The sequence below is a fragment of the Centroberyx affinis genome, unplaced genomic scaffold, assembly GCF_046629955.1.
Source record: "Centroberyx affinis isolate AG114_WGS23_722 - 3 ecotype Tasmania unplaced genomic scaffold, CSIRO-AGI_Caff_v1 ptg005950l_1, whole genome shotgun sequence".
NCBI lineage: Eukaryota > Metazoa > Chordata > Actinopteri > Beryciformes > Berycidae > Centroberyx > Centroberyx affinis.
In genome coordinates, this window is record NW_027283024.1 from 15,001 (window position 1) to 37,420 (window position 22,420).

Below are 22,420 nucleotides of genomic sequence, written 5' to 3' on the forward strand. Positions count from 1 at the left end.
GAACCTTTTATCTCAAAACAATAAAAAATGGCTAAATTATTTTAGAATTTCCTGTGAATTTAATGGGTCTAAAAATAAAAACAATCTTTAACCTTTGTCAGTTAAGTGATTTCTTTTACAGCAAAAAATACATATATTTTTTTATTTCTTTTTTCAGCACTTAACAATTATACATTCATAACCAAATTTGGTTGTCATGGCAACTGTTTATTTGTAAAAAAAACAAAAACAAATAAATATTTGCAATAAAAGGAAACAACCAATCGGCACCCATTTCTTAAGAAAAATAAAAAATGAAAATGAAAACGCTAAATACTGAAAATAGTAAAAATTATTGGTTGACACCACTTCCTGGATTCCAAGAGGAGGGCGGAGCTTACATCGTCTTTCCAGAATTCCTCAGCGCCTCCTACTGACTGTAACTGTAAATACTTGTAAGATGTTTTTATTATTATTATAATTGTGTGTTGCTTTTTTTTAAAATCAATTTTCTTTATTTTAATTTTTACTGTTATTTTTTGTTTATTTTGCTCCAGAACACTAATCGTTTGTTTATGCTCTTTATAAAAAAAATATGTAGCCTATTTCATGAAAATAAAACGCGATGGTGTATGAATGTTTCTAGTGTGTTTGCATTTTTAATATATTTTAAATAAAAATGTGAAAAATTATGATTTTTTTTTTATAGTTTTGGGTAAATAAAAAAACAAAAAAACCAACTTAAATTGAAATGTTGAGGTGCAAATTGCAAAATCCAAGCAAGTGTTAAGATGGCACATCTAGCCTCACTGGAAGATATTGCAGCCCGTGCCTTCAGGAGAGAGTCCCGCCTCGTCTCCTCCCAGAATTAACTATGCAAATGACTATAAACGCCCCTCTTGTCACCTTCTTGTCAAACACGATGGTGAATGTGCCTGTTCAGTGCTTCCCTCTCCAAATATTTCCAATGTGCTTTTACGCATGCAGTGTTTTTGTAATTAAAGGTAAAATTGCACAGTTGAACTGATTCAAGATTAAAGATTAAAAACAAAACCATATAATGTGACATGTCCAGTGTTCTGCTCCAAATATGGCAATGTGCTTTTCCATTTGTGGCATTTCTTTCTACACTACTATTTTTTTTTAGTTGTACGCACGGGTGGCCTTTCCTTTCTTATCGTTCAGTCCCACAGTCAGCGCACAGCTTGGTGGTTTGTGTGAGCAGGTAATAATAATAATAATAATAATAATAATAATAATAATAACTCGTACTACACACAGATCGTTCGGACATCACACAGTTGTTCCAGGACTTATTCCGAGTGCATCTGCCCACCCGACACTGTGTTTTCCTCCCAGGAGAGATGGATCTGTGCTCCTCGCCTCCTTGCTCCTCGGTATCTGCTGGTCCCTGATGTGTGTTGAACATCTCCATGACACATAAACAAAGAAAACTGTCAGTTTACTGGCGATCTTGGTTTTGGCACAGTGAGTTAAGGCCTGATGTCATCTGTGGGAAATTCGTTTCACTAGGTTTTCATTGCGCTCAGTTCTGAAATAAATGACCTCTGGGTGAAAGTCCTTGCTGGATGTCATCACTTCACCCTCGTTTCTTGGAAGTATCCCATGATACACCTGTAGGCAAACGGATTTCCTTATATAGAGAAATGTGGGCGTGGCAGTATGCTGAGCGCCTGTCGGTTCAGAATGACTCTGAGTCACTAACAGACTAACAGACGCACGGGGAAGAACGTGTCGTGAATCCGACGGTAATTTTGCTTTGCGCGTTTATTTTGTGCGCAAAGTAAGAACATTTCTATGCACATATTAGTGAATGAGGCCCATTGACTTTTCTGCAAAGATAAATCAATAACACTGCTTACCTTGCAGGATCTATGTAAAGAAAAAATATGTGAAGCAAATTATGTAAAATTTTCTTTTTTTTATTAGAAACCAAAATAAAAAAGTCAGTTTCTCATGAAAACAATGTACATTCATACAAACAGTCCAAGATAATGTCCATATTTTTTACATTTATTTTTAACACCTCAATTTTTATTAGTTTTTGACCTTTCTTACAAAAACAATAGCCACAATTAAACATCAAAACATGTTTTCTACAAGTTTTTTTTGGCTTGTTTACTTTTATTACAAGTGAAACATCTGAACATTTTTTATTATAAAAACAAACAATTTTTGTCTTGTTTTTTATTATTTTTTTCTATTTATAACTGCATATTGCCAAATAAGGGAAATATTTTTTATTTCTAATTATCATTGTACTATGTATATTTATTTTTGTTTTATTTTATTTCATTCAGAACTGCATATTACAAAAGTAAACATTTTTTATTTAATTTTTTACTTGCTGATTTTTCAATAAACTCTGCCAAAAAAGCTAAACATTTTAAAAAACAATTTTTTTGTTATTTACATTTTTAATATTTTCACATCAGAACTGCAGATTTCCAAATAAGGTCGGCAGTGTGGCCGGTTTGGGATGCGGCTTGTATCCAATTCGCTCGTTGATAAGCTCCGCCCTCGACGCCGTGGTGGAAGAAGCCGAGGCTCCGCCCCCGATGACGTTGATGCTGATGGAAGAAGCTCCGCCCCCCGCAGCACTGGACTCTTCCTCCCGCTGACGCTTCCTGGCCTGAAGAGACACAAAAAATAATTCAATATTGTAACATTTCAAATGTATTATTCTGTTTAGTATCAACTAATAATTAGGTAATCTTTTTTTTTTTATAGCTTTTGATAAGTCTATTTTAATTTTTTTATGTTATATTTTGTTTCATATTCATTATGTTGACAATTTTTTACATTTCATTTTAAATTATTTTAATTACAATCTTTTCATTAATTTCATTTGTATTCATTTTTATATTCGCTTAACTATTTGAATATAAGTGATATATGAAGAATTCATAATAATAGTTTTGCAATTATTCTTGTTTATTACCATTTATTTTTATTTCATTCAACATTTTTTTTCTACAACTGATCTTACTACTTGTGCTATATTTTATATATTTTTGAAATTATTTGACATCCACATAATTTATTCTAATGAACATATAATAGTTTGGAGTCTTTCATTAACAGCCATTAGAGTATATTTTATGACCTTATTTTATTTCTTATTCTTCTATACCTTGTCATTACATTCACACATCACACATATACATTAATTCTAAATATTAGCCATATTAAAAAAAAAATGATTATAACATTATTCTCTGTAATATGAATACTTTAAAATTATTTCTGATATTATCATTTAATATTTTAGTATTACATTTTTATTGTTTTGATTTTAACTTTTATTTTTCATAATTTGAATATATATAATATACAATACATTTAATTATTTTTTATAACCATTTAATTTTGTTTTATTTAAAATTTCAGTTATTTCATTTTGGATTTTTTTTATTTCATTTTTGTTTTATTTTTCTATGACCAGTCTTACTTCCTTTTTCCTTACTTCATTTTATGAATTCAAATTATTCTCCATATTTCTAAAAATCTCTGCATAATTGATTCTCATTAACATAACTAATAATGACTAATTAATGACCTCCAGCTCTTTCTTGACGCTCTCGAACTCCTCGGTGTCGTCCATCTTTAACTCCAGACGAGTTGGCTTCCTGCGCAGCATCTTCTCCTCTTTATTCCTTCTTTTTTTCCTTTTCTTTGTTTCCTTTCTTCCTCTAGTTTGCAGGGAAGCTAGGAGGAAAAATAGAAGCAAAAAATGCATGTGTTAATATTAAAGAGAGAGAAAAATTGAGAAGTTGGAGACAAACACATCAAAAGAAAGCCGGCCGGGTTTCGCTTCAGAGGAAAAAGAGTCACAGCAAACTAAAGCCTTTACTCCGCATCACCCAGGACTCCAACTCACAACCTGTGACACCAGGGACAAGTGTGAACCTGGTCTGTCTGTTGGTGGCATGATGAGATCCATCCATACAGACACACAAACTAGTGTCAAATATTCTGTTTTCAAGATAAAATCCTGAGAATTTGTGTTCTTTATCTAAACATAGATGTCTGTCATGTATCTGTAGGAGTGAACGCTCCATAAGCAATAAGCAAACTGATGTTCAAAGATGTTCGATTTTCCATTAACTACAATGGTTTCTATGAAGGCAGAATTCAAATATTTTTTTAAAAATTCTGTTTTTGAGTTAGAAGACTGACATTTTGTAAGTTTCATCTACCAAGACAAGAAAATATTTTCTATTTTTGCATGAAGATTGGACACTGAGTAAGCAGTGACTCTGTGGCTGTGGCTCATTTACAGTCAGACATTTTGATGAGCTGCGGCTCAATTTGTGATTAAATGAAATGAAAAACCCCACAAGGTCTGATGATGCTCTGTAGTGATTTTCATCTAATTCATAAGTGTGTGGGACTAGTTAGATTGAATTAGTTACACAAGTGTGGTGGACTTCATAATTTAGTTTAGGTCCCAGTGTATGAAAGCTCACAGAGGAAAAACATTCATGTGACTGTAGTCCAGTTAAAGGCTCAGGAGCCTCCGGCCCCCCCGTCTGTGTGCTGCTTCATTTCCTGTCAGTGGAAGTCATCTAGTCATGAGCACTGTGCTAGATTGTATTATTAGCCTACTACTACTAATAATAATAATAATAATGATAATAGTAATAAACATAATTAGGGTTGGGCATCGAGAACCGGTTCCAAATTAGAACCGGTTCCAAAATTCTGATTCCAAAGGAATCATGAAGACATTTTAATTTAGATTCTGCTTATCGGTTCCTGAACAGATTTCACTCGCGCTAGTTTCAGTTTCCGTGGTGGCGGCGTGCCTTCGGTTTGTAGTCCGCCAGTAAAACCAACGAAGAAGAAGAAGAAGTTTCCTGTTTCTTAGTTATGCAGTTTAGTCTAGTTATGCTAAAAGAGTTAGCGATCTAAAAGTCCGCTAGCTGCAATAGAGTTTTTATTAAAGGTCTCTGAACTAATCCAGCTCTGGATGGAGAGCCCAGACCACAAGATACAGAACCTGTTGCCTGCAGTAAGAAGACTGTGAACTAAGGAACATGTTCCACACCTACTTCAAGTGCTGTAGGACTGAACTGTACACACACACACACACACACACACACACACACACACACACACACACACACACACACACACACACACACACACACACAACATACAGACCTTTCTTCATACTGAGTGACAGACTTACAAAGATGTTGAAAAATACCCGGGTCTTTGTTTTTTTTAATGTGTGCACAAGTTAGAAGTTTCTGAATATGATTTGTGTAAAGTCATATTTAAAAAAAAAAACAATGTCAGTGAAATAAGCATGTGACCTGTTTTGACTCCGCCCCTCAAAGAATCGTAATCAAGAATCGTTAAGAACCAGAATCGATAAGCAGAATCAGAATCAGAATCAGGATTGTTAAAATCCAAACGATACCCGACCCTAAACATAATGTTTACATTCTATGTGTATTTACTTTTTAAAAATGACAGAGCCGTGATATAAAAGCTATAAAAGTGAGTGAAGTTGGAAAGAATCAACAACAGTTTGAATATATGATCATGTATGAAGTCTGTAGTAATGTAGAGCAGAGCTGCAACTAACTATTACTATCACTGTGGATTAATCTGTTGATTATTTTCTCGATTAATGGATTAGTTGTTTATCTATAAAATGTGAGAAAATGGTGAAAATGTGGATCAGTGTTTCCAAAGCCCAAGATGACGTCCTCAAATGTCTTGTTTTGTCCACAACCCAAAGATATTCACTTTACTGTCATAGAGGAAAGAAACCAGGAAATATTCACATTTAAGAAGCTGGATCAGAGAATTTTGACTTATTTTTCTTAAAAAATTACTCAAACCCATTAATGGATTATCAAAATAGTTGGTGATTAATTTAATAGTTGACAACTAATCGATTAATCATTGCAGCTCTAATGTTGTGGTAATGTATGTAGTCATAAATAATCATAAATGGTTTATATGTGACCAGCCCAGTGCCACTGATGCTGAACACAGTTTTGCTTTATGGGGTCAAAGTTCACCAAGTTCAGCTGACTGATGCTGACAGGTCAAAGGGCCAAGCTGTCTGGGTGGTGGTGTTGTTGTTGTTGTCTGGGTGTTGTTGTTGTTGTCTGGGTGTTGTTGTTGTTGTTGTCTGGGTGTTGTTGTTGTTGTTGTCTGGGTGTTGTTGTTGTTGTTGTCTGGGTGTTGTTGTTGTTGTCTGGGTGTTGTTGTTGTTGTTGTCTGGGTGTTGTTGTTGTTGTTGTCTGGGTGTTGTTGTTGTTGTCTGGGTGTTGTTGTTGTTGTTGTCTGGGTGTTGTTGTTATCTAGGTGTTGTTGTTGTTGTTGTTATCTGGGTGTTGTTGTTGTTGTCTGGGTGTTGTTGTTGTTGTCTGGTTGTTGTTGTTGTTGTCTGGGTGTTGTTGTTGTTGTCTGGGTGTTGTTGTTGTTATCTGGGTGTTGTTGTTGTTGTCTGGGTGTTGTTGTTGTTGTTGTCTGGGTGTTGTTGTTGTTGTCTGGGTGTTGTTGTTGTCTGGGTGTTGTTGTTGTTGTTGTCTGGGTGTTGTTGTTGTTGTTGTTGTTGTCTGGGTGTTGTTGTTGTTGTCTGGGTGTTGTTGTTGTCTGGGTGTTGTTGTTGTTGTTGTCTGGGTGTTGTTGTTGTTGTTGTCTGGGTGTTGTTGTTGTTGTTGTTGTTGTCTGGGTGTTGTTGTTGTTGTTGTCTGGGTGTTGACATCCCGAACAGACCAACAGACAGAAATCTGCTCGTCAATATTTCGGTGGCCGCAGAGTGCAGCTCAGGCCCCGCGGGCGGGCAGGACTTCTTCTCTCTTTTCCCTCAGACTTTTCTCTTTTTTTTGTATATTTTTTTAAATTATTTTGTTTTTTTTCTCCATTTATTCCTCATAATTCTCCAATTATCTTCCATTCTATTGATTCCTCATATTTTTCAAAACTTTTTCACTTTCTTACTTTACTCATTTTCCTCCGTTCTCTCTTCTCTCCTTTTCTCTCTCCCAGTGTTTTTCTATGCAGAGAGAACGGTAGAGCGACATAGACAATAAATGGAGAGAGAGAGAGCGGGAATCTAAGCTAACCCGCTAACGTTAAAACCATAAAAACAGCTTAATTTAACGGGAAAAGACGGAATTTTCCGACGTGAAATTCTTCGTGAGACTTCGGACTTTCGTTAAGAACTCGTAAAGCTTTCTTACCGTGGTAATTTTACGGTAATTTTCCAGGTTTTCGTAGTTGTTTTTCTCCACGGTTGCTGCTGCTGCTGACAGGAGGGAACACTTCCGGGTTGTGGGCTCCCGTGGAATGCTGGGAAGTGAAGCAGTGGCTGGCTAAAAAGCGCATGCGCGGTTGTTGGAAGAGAAGAAAAGGAAACAAAACAATAAAATGTAAAGAATAAAAAAAGAATTAAAAAAAAGATAAAACTAATACGAGTATGTATTTTAATACAAATATTTTAAAAAAAGGATTGAATACATAATTAATAAAATATTTCATTGAGAAATTCTTTTGTAACTTAAATAATAAAAAAATAATATTCTACTAATATTCTATGTATTTTATTCCTCAATGGCCTCCAGAGGAAGCTCTGTGAGCCAATGGGGACTGAGCATGAGAAGCCGGGTTCTGCCGTATGAAGTAATAAACTTGATCTTATTTCACCTCAGCAGTCTGCAGATCTCAGGTCTGGTTTAAAAGTTTGTTTTGCTCTGGCTGTGCTTCAAGCTTCTGTCGGACATGAAGCGGCAGAGAAAACTGTCACACCTAATTCTCTTTATATTTTAGTTTGTATACTTTAGTTTCATACATTTTTGGTCAGCTTTATTTGATATGTTTCATGTATGTTTGATCAAGCTCACGGCACACACGTGTTTCAAGCTGTGTCACTTTGTGGAAACCAGAGAACAGTCCAGTCTACATGATCCAGATTTGTGTTCTGGGGTTTCAGGGTCAGACGTCGTTCATATGCCGGATTTTGGAAATGTTACGAAGACGGAAGAAAGATGAACTTGTTATGTAACGGTACAATAAAACAGTTTGGAGGCATTAGCCTGCAAACTGTGCTGTGAATGTTTTCTGTTTTTTAATCTCATTCTAATCTGGTTTTACATAACTGGAGTGACAATTATCAATGTAATGGAAGTTTGTGGAGCTTCAGAGCTCATACTTATCCGCTGTAGTTTGGAATGATTGAAAAGTCACTCATACATATTAATATATTAATGATATGAATACATGGGTATTATATGGGTACATTTTTTGTTCAAGTAGGTCTATCTGCAGCCTGCAGACTCGCTACAAGACACTACAGGACACGCCCCCACCAACTAGTCAGGACAGGACACGCCCCCACCGACTAGTCAGGACAGGACACGCCCCCACCGACTAGTCAGGACAGGACACGCCCCCACCGACTAGTCAGGACAGGACACGCCCCCACCGACTAGTCAGGACAGGACACGCCCCCACCGACTAGTCAGGACAGGACACGCCCCCACCGACTAGTCAGGACAGGACACGCCCCCACCGACTAGTCAGGACAGGACACGCCCCCACCGACTAGTCAGGACAGGACACGCCCCCACCGACTACATCAGGACAGGACACGCCCCCACCGACTAGTCGGGACAGGACACGCCCCCACCGACTACATCAGGACAGGACACGCCCCCACCGACTAGTCGGGACAGGACACGCCCCCACCGACTAGTCGGGACAGGACACGCCCCCACCGACTACATCAGGACAGGACACGCCCCCACCGACTACATCAGGACAGGACACGCCCCCACAGACTACATCAGGACAGGACACGCCCCCTCATCACGACAGCTTTTCGGCAGGCGTATTTCAAACTGGTGGCAGAAGCAGGCTAGAAGCTAACTGTCTATCAACAGACAGCTGATGCTGTGCTATGTGTTTAGCAAGCTATCGATGGCAAGTTGAAAAACGATCGTTTTCATAGGAAACTGTTTCCACAATAAGAAAACTCACTTCCGGTAGAATTTCTTAGCCTTCAAAATAAAAGTCTTGATGTTTTAACGAAATGGTATTTCTCTTGTTGATAATAAATAAAAACATGTTAATCACAGAACCCCCTCCAAGAAACTGTGCAGATGATGTTGATGTTAACTTCATTAATTCACACAGTACACATTCAGTTAGTGTGGCTGGGACATGTTGTGCCTTCTGAAATGATGGATCTACAGGAGAGGAATAAAAAAATGTATAGAAGAAACCTATCGTCATTGTAAGTGTGGGGCTGTATATTCTTTTTGCTTGTATCAAGAGCTCTATCAGTGAATTAAGTATACAATTAGAAAACTTCAATCGTTTTTGGTGGTGGGGTTATTCTTTAGTTATTTAGGATTAGCCCAACTGTAAACCACTGGTTTTTAAACTTAAGAAATTTTTTTTTTGTTTTTTTTGCTCTACATTGGTATTTCAAATTTATTTGATATTTTCAGTCCCAAGTTTTAAGCAAAGTACTCTGTTCTATCAACATGAGAGGAAATTATAAAACTATTTGTTATGCCACCTCAGCATTAATTGATTCATGGACATTAAATGGGGATTTCTGCAGTCAGAAACAGCCTACGTCGTCCTCTTAAAGATTTTGCTACATTATTAATTATTAGTTACAGAGATTTCACGATTCACAACTGTTTTTAATGCCAGCCTCTAGGGGCTTTTATTTTGAAAAGGAAATGCGCATCGGCGACAAACCTGCGCTGGTTCAGCCCGACAAAACACAGCAAAACGTTTATTTAAAGGGAAACGGTGGAGCTGAACACTCTGTTGTGTTACACAAGCTTTGCAACTACGGCAGCTGAGGAGGACATTCTTTATGTTCTTTAAATATGTTTTTAATATTATAAAACACGCTCCATGTTCCAGTCTCTGCTCTCTCCGTCCAGACCGGCAGAAACATCCCAGTGGACTGAAGCGGTTTGTGGAAACTGGTTCCTCATTATAGTGATCCAACATTTGCCTCATTTGCATTTCAGGATGACAAGGAAAACATTTCAGGTGAAGGATAATCCACTTCTTACCTTCAGACTGTTAGGATCTATATGAGCTAATTATTTTATTATGAGGCCTATCATTACTGCTGATCACTGTTGTTGTGATATGATACTGTAATATTTACCATTATATATTTAGAGGAGTAGAGTGGAGTAGAAAGTTTATGAAAGAGTCTCTCCACATGGTTCATACAAAAGATACAAACATGTCTTCTAGTCAGTTCAGTTGTTTCAGACAGGAAGCTGCAGAGGACACATGTGTAAAGGACTTCTGTGGATCCATGGTGCCTTTTTAATACAGAGGGGTTTATATACAGGTGGCTGCTGATTGGCTAACAGCTCTGACACGCCCACCAGACGAGAGACAACGAACCTCAAAGTGTTTCACAGCGTTTAGAGGAAACATGACGTTCAACCAGGAAACCGAAGCAACACGGTGCAGACCGTTTTCAGACTGAACCTGCCCCAGGTTTTGGGGCAGGTTCGCGGACCCGCAAAGCTCCACTGTCCGACCCATTTCAGCCACCGTATTCTCAGGGGGCGTGTCTTGTACTGACGTACCCGATGGGGGCGTGTCTTGTAGCGAGTCTGCAGGCTGCAGATAGACCCTTCTCTTTTTGTTTGTCAACTCAAAATATCATATTCATAAATCCAAATTTAGCCATTCTAAACCTTTATTTAAAGTATTTGAAACCAAACAGTACATTAAAACCATTTTTAACTGCAAAAAAGCATCTATTTGTGTTCTTTGTTTAATGTTTTCACTTCCAAGATTCCCCCTGGCTCTGATGTTGTTTTGTCTGTATTATTGACTGATTATTGTCAATAAAGATGTCAAAAAAAAAAAAAAAAAAAAAAAGGTTTGTCAACCCGGAAGCGGTTTTCTCGTTTGGACTTCCAGGTCACGCCGCTGTGAGACGTTGCTGTTTCGTCGGTAGGTTTCAAACAAACTTACAATTTATTATATTTTACTATTAATAAACATAATATTTTCCCATGAAACGTTAAAAAATGTTTTTTCTCGACTTCGGCGTGGTTTGACGCCATTTTTGGCGCTATTTAAGGAGGGAAAAGAGTGAAAAACAGTTAAGCTAAAGCTAGCGAAACAGCGTTTCTTCGCTTTCTTTCTTTTCTCCCTTCTCTTCTTCCTGTCTTCTCCCGCACTTCTCTACCTTTAATCCACTCTCCCTCCCTTCTTTTTCTCTCTTTCCTATTATTTTTACGTCAAGTTCTCGTTTTTCTGCCGCGTGAACTACACTGTTGAGGAATCGTTGGATGTTTATTAAAACAGTAAATGCTAGGTGGATTATATGTGTGCCGGATTGAAGAGCGCCATCTACCGATTCCATAGAGATCTCAGGTTTGATTCTGCTCTGTATGAAACTGCCATTGAGCAAGACTAAAGAATAAATTGCAGGATTTTTGAATGGAGTTCGGCGTAATAAACAGAATGTCTCTCTCCCATTCTGTCTTACACCAGAAGAACCAAATCGTGTCGTTTTTGCTGCCTTGCTCTTTGGCAGCTTTTCCGAAGACCTCTAAGGAATCAATAGTTGGCGCTCTTCAATTCGGCATAAATATTATACACATAACATCCTTTATTTTAATAAAAATCTAAGTTTTAGTGTTTGTTCCCTCCGCTCGCTGTTGCCTTCTGCGGTGCGTTTTGTCGAGACAATACTAGGAATTATAAGGCAGCCCAGTTATAAAAGTTGGATTTTTGTTAATATAATACATTTTATGTGTATTATATGCCGAATTGAAGAACGCCACTTACGATTTAGAAGAGGTCACAGGTTCGATTCTGCCATGTAGGAAACTGCCATTGATCAAGGCAGTAATACATTTTTTAATGGATTCAGCCTGAAAACAGAATGTCTCTCTCCCATTTTGTCTCTCTCTCTCCCTTAAAGACAATTGCTAGGTTCATATTAATATTGTAATACATTTTATGAATGTATTTGATATAATGTTATTTATTTATTTTTATATAGTTTATTTGATAGGAACAATGCAAATTAACAAAGAGTCACAGTGGCTTTTTTGTAAAGTGTTTTTTCAACATTTTTAACGTTCCTTTTATGACATTCTTGTACTTTTTTTCTTATCTTGTCCTTTTGTTTTTATCATTTTTTTTCAATTTATTTTGTTAAATTGAAACAAAAAACAAAATATTTTGTTTTTTTGTTTTGTTTTTGTGATCCATTTTTTTCCTCTGCCAATCTTTTTTGTTTTCCTTTTGTCTTTTCATCCTTTATGTTTTGTATATATTATCTCTTTTTTCCAACTTCTAATTCTTCCCATTTTTTCCCAGCAGCCACTGGAACGTAACCGCATCACCACCAGCACTTACGAAGAAAAGAAAGAAGAAGAAAAAGACAAAACAAAATGTCGGACGACGACGAAATGCCGGCGCCGGCCGTGAAGAAGAGCCGCGTTTTCTACGGAAGCCTGGAGGAGAAGGAGCGCGAGCGGCTCGGCAAACAGGAAGCAGGGGGCGGGGCGGGGACAGGAAGTGATGCGGTGAAGGCTGGGATCGAGGCAGGAAACATCAACATCTCTTCTGGTTTGTTGGAAAATGTTTTTTTCTCTGTTTCTACATTGCTGGTAAAGCTAGACAGACTTTTATTTTGAAGATTATTACCAGAAATAGCTGTCTATTATTGCTGGCTTTTATTTTGAAGGTATAATGGCAAACAATTATAGTTAGATTAGCTGCTGATAAAACTAGACATGACGATACAATGCAACTTCCTGTCCAGAGCTTCAAAATTAAAGCATGCAAGAATAGACAATAGTGTTTATGGTAATAACGTTCAGAATAAAAGTCAGTTAGACTAACTTTCAAAATAAAGGCTTGGATATGCTTCATCAGAACCGGCTTAAATGAACCTCTGAAACCTGAACCTTCGTAGATTTTCAGAATGTGGGAGGAGCTACAGGCTGTCCGTCAAACAAGGGGCAGGGGAGTAAACAGGAAGTAGTCAGAGGTGAAAGCGCGTGTTTCCTAATGGTTTCCTGTTGTCCGTTTAAACAAAACGGCAGCGCGTTCGATAGAGACGAGAAGGTCGCAGGTTTGGGTGACGACACACAGACGACCTCATCTGAGGAAGACGGTTCGGAGTCGGAGGACTCTGTTGGCGTACTGGAAGGATTCTGAGCGAAGGAAGAGGAGACGGTCGGTGCGTCCGGAACAAAAGAAGAGTGGAGGAGGGAGAGTTCAGCAGATGTGAGCTGGATGAAGGACTGAACTGAACCGATCCGACATCGGACATGCCAGCACACCGTGGACCAGCAGTGACTCTGGTTTTCCAGCACGGGGAAGTTATTTTATTTTAAAGCAGCACGACTCGCCTCGTCGTGGGACAGGTCGGTCCGTGTCCCGCTGTGGGACAAAGGGACACGGCGGGACGGCTCCACCTGTGGCCCTTCGAGCCTTCCTGCCCCCACAGATCCACTCGCCTGTGCTTTTCAGGCTCGTTTTTTGGCTTTGTTGAGCTTGAGTCACGTAAACCGTTCGTTTCTTTTGTGTCCTGTTTCCCCGGTGTAGTCACACTGCAACGCCTCATACAGGAGGAGACAGAGACTTGCTTTCAAAATAAAAGTCAGCAAAAATGGACTAGTATTTCTGGAAATGCCCTTCAAAATAAGTCAGTCAGACTATTCAGACAATAGGGTAAAAAACAAAAATGGGGAAAAAAGGTTTAATGAACTTCATTACCCATAATCCTTTGCAGGAGAGTGTTTAGAGCTGGAGGAGCAAGTCACTGAGCATCAGCAGGAAGCGTCACCATCTCTACTGACTCACCTCACCTTCAAAATAAAAGATCCACCTTCAAAATAAAAGTCAGTATGACCAAAAAATAGGGAAAACTACAAAAAGTACAAGAAATGGGTCAAAACTACAGAAAACAGCCAAAAACTGATGCTAACAGACTCCGCTTCCCACAATTCCTTGCAGGCGAATGTCTGGAGATGGAGGAGCGAGTCAGCGAGCGTCAGCATGAAGCTCTGCTTGAGTTTGAGCGTCGGCGCAGAGCGAGGCAGATCACCGTCTCTACTGATGACTCCGAGGTGAAGGCGGGGCTCCGGGCGCTGGGAGAGCCAATCACAGTGTTCGGAGAGGGGCCTGCTGACAGACGAGAGAGGTGATTGGACCAGAGGTTTCCTTTCTTTTTTCTTTGCTTTTTTCTTTTCGTTTTTTTTTTTTTTATTTGTCTATCTTTAATAATTTTTGTCTTTTTTAAATGTATTTTTGTCTTTTCTTTGCCTATTTCATTTTTTATTTTTTTTTGACCACCGAGAGAGTGTTTTGGTTTGTTTCATTCTTTTTTTCCTGTTTTTTGTTTTTTACTGGTTATTTTATTTGATTTATTATCTTTTTGTTTGTTATTACTTTTGTTTGTTTTGTTTCGTGTTTCTTTTAATTCTTGTACTTTTCTATTCTTTCATTTATTTTTTATTTTTTTTATTAATTTAATTTTTTTCTTTGTCTTTTTTGTCTTTCATTTAGTTCTCGTTTTCATTTTATATGGTTTTGATTCATTGTATTTTTTATTTTATAATTTTTCTTGTTTTTTTCATTCTGTTCATTTGTTTTTCATTTGTTTTATTTCATTTTATGTTAGCTCATTGTCTTTTTCATTTGTTTTATGTTTTTTTCACGTTTTCATTTTTCTTTTCTTTCATTTGTATGTTTTTTCTTTTTTAAATTTTCTTTCTTTTATTTGTTTTTTCTCTTTTTTTGATTTTCTCTCTCAGGTTGAGGAGTATTCTCTCTGTCGTTGGTCCGGACGCGCTGAAGAAATCGCGGAAAGATGACGAGAAGGCGAAGCGATCGCAAGAAGAGGTGAAAAATATGAAAAACAAACATACACACGGAAAATTATATAAAAAATAATATAGAAACAAAAAATATAGAGTATATAAAGTAATTTGTATACATCTTTTACATATATAAAATAATGTAAAGATTAGTTGTTTATTCTTTCGATTTTTAAAATATAAAGTGATCTAGAAATACATTTGTTTTTTGTTTGTTTTACACTTAATGTTTTAAGATTTTTTCACAAAGAAATATATTAACAACCCACAAGAAATTTTGTTAAAAAACATACACAAATTTGCAAATGAAAGTAAAAGTTGTGTTAAAGAAAAGATAAGAAATTTAGGAAAAATGTAAAATTTGCAAACAAAAAAATAAGTAAATCTAGTAAATTTCACAAAAATGACAAAATGAATACCGTTTTCAGGAAAATCATACAAATTTAGAAAAAAAAATCCAATAAATAAAAAAATATAAAACATTTGCCTTAACCTCCTTTTTTCTCTCTCTCCTCTCTTTTCCTATTGGTTGTTATTTTTTTCCTGACCAATCCAGTGCCAGCAGACGTGGTACCACGAAGGCCCAGTCTCCCTGAAGGAAGCTCGCCTCTGGTTGGCCAGATACTCCCTGCCCAGGTGAGAGAGAGCGAGTGAGAGAGGGCCACTGGCTTAGAAGGGAGAGAGTTATTTTACAGTGTATATGTAGTATTTTTCTCTCTTTCCTTTGACTTGGAAAGGAAAGAGAAAACATTTTATAGTGTTTACATTTTTTGGCTGAGCAAGATTGACTTTGAATGGATATTGAAATTTCATATTTTCGACTATTTAAATGAGAAAATCCATTAAAATAAACTGGAATCCTATTCGCTGCCACTCCTGGGCTAACTCGTACTCTGATTGGTCGTTCAGGGCGATGAGGCGTCTGGAGGCTGCACGCGCCCAGCGCGACGTTGCTGAGGCAACCAGGACGGTCCGGACACAGGAGCTGCACAAGAACCTGAGGGTGAGGAGAAACATATTATTAAAGTGATTAATAACACATTAAATATGAAGTTAAAAAAAATCTAATTATAAAAAAAATTAAAAATGGGAGACTTTTTTTGTGTACTTTGTATTTCCATGGTTTAATGCTGTTGAATAAATAAGTTTAATAAACATAATAATCTGAGGGTGAGAAAGAAAATATTATTTAAAAATATGGAAATATGTTAAAAAATTTGATGTTGAATTATAATTTCTTAAAGATATCGAGAATTTTCTGGTATTTTTGTTTTCTTTATTACAGTATTGACTGTAATATTACTTTTAGTTATTTACAATCATGGTAGTTATTTATTACTAGTTATTTCTATCAATAATATGAACTATTATCAATTATATTTTATTACTTATCAGTCTATTGTTTATGTATTATTTTATTTATTGTATTTTTAAACATTTTCCCTACTTATTTCTTTTTTTAAATTAATCTAAAATTTCTCTTAATTCTTCTTCATCGGTAGAACCTCAACAACTTCTGCAGCCAGATCGGTGACGACCGGCCAATCAGCTTCTGCCATTTCAGCCCCGACTCCAAGATGCTGGCCACCGCTTCCTGGTGAGCTGGCTCCGCCCCCTTTTGCATTAGCATAAAACAAATAGAAACCAATGTGTTAGCATTATAACGCACTGAAAGTAATGGAGAGTTAGCCTTTGCATGAAAACACATAGAAAGTAATGGGGAGTTAGCGTTAGTATTAAAACGCATAGAAAGTACAATTTTTTTTACAGTGTTGTGGGCGAGAGACATTGACTTGGCATAGAGTAGGGCTGCAACTAACGATTATTTTCATTGTCGATTAATCTGTCGATTATTTTCTCAATTAATCGATTAGTTGTTTGGTCTATAAAATGTCAGAAAATGTTGAAAAATGTGGATCAGTGTTTCCCAAAGCCCAAGATGACGTCCTCAAATGTCTTGTTTTGTCCACAACCCAAAGATATTCAGTTTACTGTCATAGAGGAGGAAAGAAACCAGGAAATATTCACATTTAAGAAGCTGGAAGCAGAGAATTTTGACTTATTTTTCTTAAAAAATTACTCAAACCGATTAATCGATTATCAAAATAGTTGGCGATTAATTTAATAGTTGACAACTAATCGATTAATCGTTTCAGCTCTAGCATAGAGAGACAATTACTTTTTTATAGTGTAAAAATTGTAGGGTGAGACATTGACTTAGAATGGAGAGAGAGAAAAACTGTTTTTGTAATGCTGAAATTACTTACAGAAAGTTAGCAATAACAGATACTAATAGAGTTAGTGTTATTATTGCAGCATATACTAGTTAGCATTAGCATTGGAATACAAACATTGGAAACACTAATGATATTGATGATGATGGTTTTTTTATTATATGGTAATGCATTGATTTTAAATGCTAATGCTAAATATGCTTAAGTGGATACTGTACATTCCAATGCTAACTATGCTAATGCTAGTGTTGTTGTTTTTCCATAGACTTAACTTGGTAATGCTAACATGCTAACTGTTGCAGGAGTGGTCTGTGCAAGCTGTGGTCCGTCCCAGACTGTAACCTGATTCGCACGTTGAGAGGTGGGCGGAGCCTCTTTTTGCTAATGAGGTCATTCTTTCCCTTCAAGCTGATTGGTTGTTTTTTGTCAGCTTCCTGATATTTGTCATCTTAAATGTATTCATATTAATCTCTGTGTAAGTTGTTTGTGTTTTTTTTTCTGTCATCTGCAATTTTTTTTTTACATTTTTTATTTTTATTGGAGACATTTATATTTTTATTTCATTTTACTTTATTTGATTTTTATTTTTCATCACTTTTAATGTAATTTTTCAATTTTTTTCCATCTTGTATGAAAGACGGGTTTATTTGTATAAAATCATTTTCATAACTTACATTAATATTTTCTTTTATTTTGCCCAAATTTTTCACAATTTTGACAGTTTTTGTAAATGTATTTAATTTTCTCAAATTTTTTTTTATTTTTTTCTCTTTTTTTTTGCCTTTATATTTTAAATTTTTTAAGTTTTCTTTTTCTAACTTTGTTCTTATTCCATTTATTTTAATTGTAACAAAAAAGATTTTTTTTTTCCTTTTATTCATTTTATTTTATTGTTTTTTCTGCGTTCTCGTTCGTTTTGTTTTGTGTACCTTTTTTTTCTTTTTTTTTTTTTTTTCATTTTGTATTCCTCTTCATTAAGTTCCCCTTCTCTCTCTGTGTCCCTACCCCCCCTCTCTCTCTCCTGCTCTCTGATTGGCTGACAGGTCACAGCACGAACGTTGGAGCGGTGGTTTTCCGTCCGGCGGCCGGCGTTTCTCTCGACCAATCAGACGTCAGTCTGGCTTCCTGCGCTGCAGACGGAGCCGTCAAGCTCTGGAACCTGGAGAGGTGAGGAGAGGAGACAAGGAGATGAGGAAGGAAGGAAGATGGAAAAAGAAAAGGAAGATGCTGGGAAGGAAGGAAAGAAAAGGAGGGAAGGAAATAAGGAGGAAAGGAGAAGATGATGGAGGGAAGAAATACGAAGAGAAGGAAAGGAGAAATGGAAGCAAGGAAGGAAAGAAAAGGAGGGAAAGGCAAGGAAGCAAGAAAGACGGAGAGAAAGGAAATAAGGACAGGAGAGGAAGGAATGAAGGAAAGGAATCACAGGAGGAAAGGAGGAGGGCAGGAAGTCAGGGGGTGTGTTCCATTTGGTAACGATTTCTCCTCGTCTCCTCGCCTTGCGTCTCTTCCTCGACTCCTTGGTCAAAGGTCACAGAGGAGGCGAGGAGGTGAGGAGAGGAGGAGAGGTGAGGAGGCGGAGAGGAGAGGAGGAGAGGAGAGGACGCATTTTGGTCAAATGGAATGCAACCAAGGAGGGAAGGGAATAAGGAGGAAAGGAGTCAAGGAGGGAAGGGAGGAATGAAAGAAAGGAAACTAAGGAGGAAAGAATGAGGGAAGGGAATAAGGAGACAAGGAAGAAAGGAAAGAAAGGAGGGAAGGAAAAAAGGAAGGGAAGTTGGAAAGCAAGGAAGGAAAAAACGCACAAAAAAATGAATAAAAAAGATAAAACGAACAAAAACGACTTGATTTCCTCGTATGGACTTTCTGCTGTGTGACTGGTGTGTGACTTCCTGTTTGGTTGCCATAGCGATGAGCCTGTCGCTGACATAGAGGGCCACAGTCAGCGTGTCTCTCGCCTCGCCTGGCATCCTTCTGGAAGGTTCCTGGGCACCAGCTGGTAACAACAAATATTTTTTATTAATATTCATGTTATGATGTCATAAATGATTGTGCTTACACAGAATATTTTTAAGAATTTATTTCTGAATTAATCTTCTGGAACGTTCCTGGGGACCAGCCAGCAACAAATAAAATGCAATTATTAATAATAATGATATGTCATCACAAATTATTTAATTCATATGGCATATTTTTTTTATTTTATTTCTTTTTTATTTTATTTGTCTTTAGTATGTTTTTTTTTTTATTTCTGAATTCCCAGTTTTTCATCCTCTCAAATTATTTCTTTTTTTTTTCATTGTTTTTATTTAACATACATTTTATTTCTAAAACAACTTTTCCCATTGTTTTACACTGATGTATGTAGTAAATTGATTTAGAAATCAAATACAAAATTTAACCTCCAGATTTTTATTTATTTATTTTTTTTGGATTTGTTTACTTTTCAGCTACGATAATTCCTGGCGTCTCTGGGACCTCGAGGCTCAGGAGGAGATCCTGCACCAGGAAGGTCACAGCAAGGGCGTGCACGACCTGCAGTTCCATCCTGACGGCTCATTGGCTGCCACCGGGTATGAAGCAGTGCACTCTGTAGTACTTCAGCTAGTAGTACACACTTTGTAGTAGTAGTACTAACGTGTTAATACGTCAAATTTGACCAAACATTTTTTGGGGGGGCAAAACTGTGAGAAATTTGATGGGTTTTTTTAAAAATTTTTTAGTATTCTACACGCTCTTTGTAGTTCTTAAATTAGTACGACATACTGTTTTTAGTACTTTAAATAGTAGTACACACAGTTTGTACTACTTTTTAGAAGTAGTACTGCCACACTAGTACACAATTTGTGGCAAGGTTTGGGTAAAAAAAAGTGAGAAATTAGACTTTTAATTTTTTTTATAGTATTCCAAATAGTAGTACACAGTCTATACAGTATTTTACAGTATTCATTTACAGTAGTTTAATTGGCAGTACATTGCCATTCAATACTTTTAGTAGTACATGCTAGTACTGGCCTGGTTCCAGACTCTGAATCTGGACCCTCACTCAGAGTCTGGTGTTCCAGACTCTGAATCTGGACCTCCACTCAGAGTCTGGTGTTCCAGACTCTGAATCTGGACCCTCACTCAGAGTCTGGTGTTCCAGACTCTGAATCTGGACCCTCACTCAGAGTCTGGTGTTCCAGACTCTGAATCTGGACCTCCACTCAGAGTCTGGTGTTCCAGACTCTGAATCTGGACCTCCACTCAGAGTCTGGTGTTCCAGACTCTGAATCTGGACCTCCACTCAGAGTCTGGTGTTCCAGACGCTTTTTCACATCAGATTGTGCAGTTTGGAGTTTTTACTCCAAACTGCGCCAAAGCTTTTGTTCTGCCTCAGCAGCCTGTGGGGTTCACAGCTACCTCCTCCTCCTCCTCCTCCTCCTCTACCTCCTCCTCCTCTACCTGCTCCTCCTCCTCTACTTTTTTTTTGTCTTTTTTAATTTTTTCTAATTTTTTAAAAATAATTTAGTCCCCCCTCTCTCCATCTCTTGGCCCCGCCCCCCTCTCTCTCCCTCTGTTTATTAGCACAAATGAGCAATATTATTGTCTGTAATATGAATTGGTATATAGTTGACTCATTTTCCATCTTAAAACTTGAATTAATTTCATGTTTTTTTCCAATTAACTCATCTAATCCTGTCTCTCCTCCCTCCCTTTCTCCTGTCTGGTCCAATCAGAGGGCTGGACTCGTTCGGCAGGGTGTGGGACCTGCGGACTGGCCGCTGTGTCATGTTCCTGGAGGGACACCTGAAGGAGATCTACAGCCTGCACTTCTCTCCTAACGGGTATGAGGCCTAACGAGCGCTGACAAGCCAAAAAATTAGCTGACAGTTAGGTCGTTATGAAGGTAAAGACAAGATAGAGTGAGGAAGTGAGAGAAAAATGACAGAGTAAAGAGCAAAGTGACACAGAAACCATAGATTAAGTAGCAAAATGACAAAAAAAAAAGACAGGTTAAAGTGTAAAATGACAAAAAACATAGATTAAAGAGTAAAATGACAAAACGAGAAATAAATAAATAAACGATAAGATAAACGAGATAAAAGATAAAACAGATTAGTGAGAAAAATTACAGAAAGTGACAGAATAGAGTGAAACAACACAAAAAGGCAAAAAAAATGAAACGACAAAAACAAAAGATTACAAGAAAATGACAGAAAACAGTGAAAAAGATAAAGACAAGAAAATGACAGTAAAGAGAACAAACAAAAAACGACTGAAGCAACAAAAAATGACAAAGTATAAAAACGACAGAATAGAGTAAAACAAAAAAACGTCAGAGGGGTGAGACCTCTAACAAGCAAATCACTTTTAACTTTTAACTATTAGCTCAATAAAAGAAAATGAGAGAAGAATGTCAAAACATGACAGAATGCAAGAAAAAATGCTGAAAATTTTTTTTTTTTAAATGTTGCCAGAAACACAACACAAAAGGGGATGTAAAAGTATTTCACCATCTTATTAATAATTCATTAACTTGGCAACAAACTTGGCATTTAAAATGAAAATGATAAAGAAAAAAAATTTACCAAAATGTAAAAAAGAAATATACTGTATATAACATATACAGTATGTACTGTATACAGTATGTATATATAGAAGTCTCACTGGTTACCTCTATCTTTGACCCATCTTTCTCCTACTGAAGGTCACATGTCCCACAATGATAAGTGAAGAGGCAGGTAGCAAGTTTACTAGTTTAACAAGTTTACTAGCTTAACAAGTTTACTAGCTTAACAAGTTTACTATTTTAATATGGTTACTAGTTTAACAAGTTTACTAGCTTAACAAGTTTACTAGCTTAACAAGTTTACTATTTTAATATGGTTACTAGTTTTACAAGGTTACATGTTTAACAAGTTTACTATTTTAATATGGTTACTAGTTTAACAAGTTTACTAGTTTCACAAGTTTACTAGCTTAACAAGTTTACCAGTTTAACAAGTTTACTATTTTAATATGGTTACTAGTTTAACAAGTTTAACAGTTTAACAAGTTTACTATTTTAATATGGTTACTAGTTTAACAAGTTTACCAGCTTAACAAGTTTACTATTTTAATATGGTTACTAGTTTAACAAGTTTACTAGTTTAACAAGTTTACTATTTTAATATGGTTACTAGTTTAACAAGTTTACTAGCTTAACAAGTTTACTATTTTAATATGGTTACTAGTTTAACAAGTTTACTAGTTTAACAAGTTTACTATTTTAATATGGTTACTAGTTTAACAAGTTTACCAGTTTAACAAGTTTACTATTTTAATATGGTTACTAGTTTAACAAGTTTA

General features: G+C 36.7%; 3 protein-coding genes across 3 annotated transcripts in view; 2 read left to right on the plus strand and 1 right to left on the minus strand.

The window, feature by feature from the left end:
- LOC139667999 (tyrosine-protein kinase Fer-like) overlaps positions 1 to 1,007 on the plus strand; it is an 11,497-nt gene extending 10,490 nt beyond the window's left edge. The window contains exon 4 of the mRNA XM_071547472.1: positions 1 to 1,007. This exon is cut by the window's left edge and continues 2,304 nt beyond it. The gene's annotated coding sequence lies outside the window, so the exon portion shown is untranslated.
- A 1,362-nt stretch (positions 1,008 to 2,369) lies between these two features.
- On the minus strand, positions 2,370 to 7,321 carry cdc26 (cell division cycle 26 homolog). The gene is made up of 3 exons (XM_071547473.1): positions 7,209 to 7,321; positions 3,560 to 3,708; positions 2,370 to 2,632 (listed from the first exon to the last, which is right to left on the minus strand). Exons 2-3 carry the CDS (start codon positions 3,638 to 3,640, stop codon positions 2,432 to 2,434), a joined length of 282 nt encoding a protein of 93 aa, XP_071403574.1. The 5' UTR covers positions 3,641 to 3,708; positions 7,209 to 7,321; the 3' UTR covers positions 2,370 to 2,431.
- Positions 7,322 to 10,912: 3,591 nt separating this feature from the next.
- Positions 10,913 to 20,929, plus strand: prpf4 (pre-mRNA splicing tri-snRNP complex factor PRPF4). Its single transcript, XM_071547471.1, has 12 exons — positions 10,913 to 10,968; positions 12,349 to 12,600; positions 13,996 to 14,182; positions 14,796 to 14,883; positions 15,415 to 15,494; positions 15,768 to 15,861; positions 16,361 to 16,455; positions 17,395 to 17,453; positions 18,136 to 18,259; positions 18,999 to 19,088; positions 19,540 to 19,662; positions 20,809 to 20,929. The coding sequence occupies exons 2-12, from the start codon at positions 12,423 to 12,425 to the stop codon at positions 20,927 to 20,929; spliced, it is 1,239 nt and encodes a 412-aa protein (XP_071403572.1). The 5' UTR covers positions 10,913 to 10,968; positions 12,349 to 12,422.
- Positions 20,930 to 22,420: the final 1,491 nt, after the last annotated feature.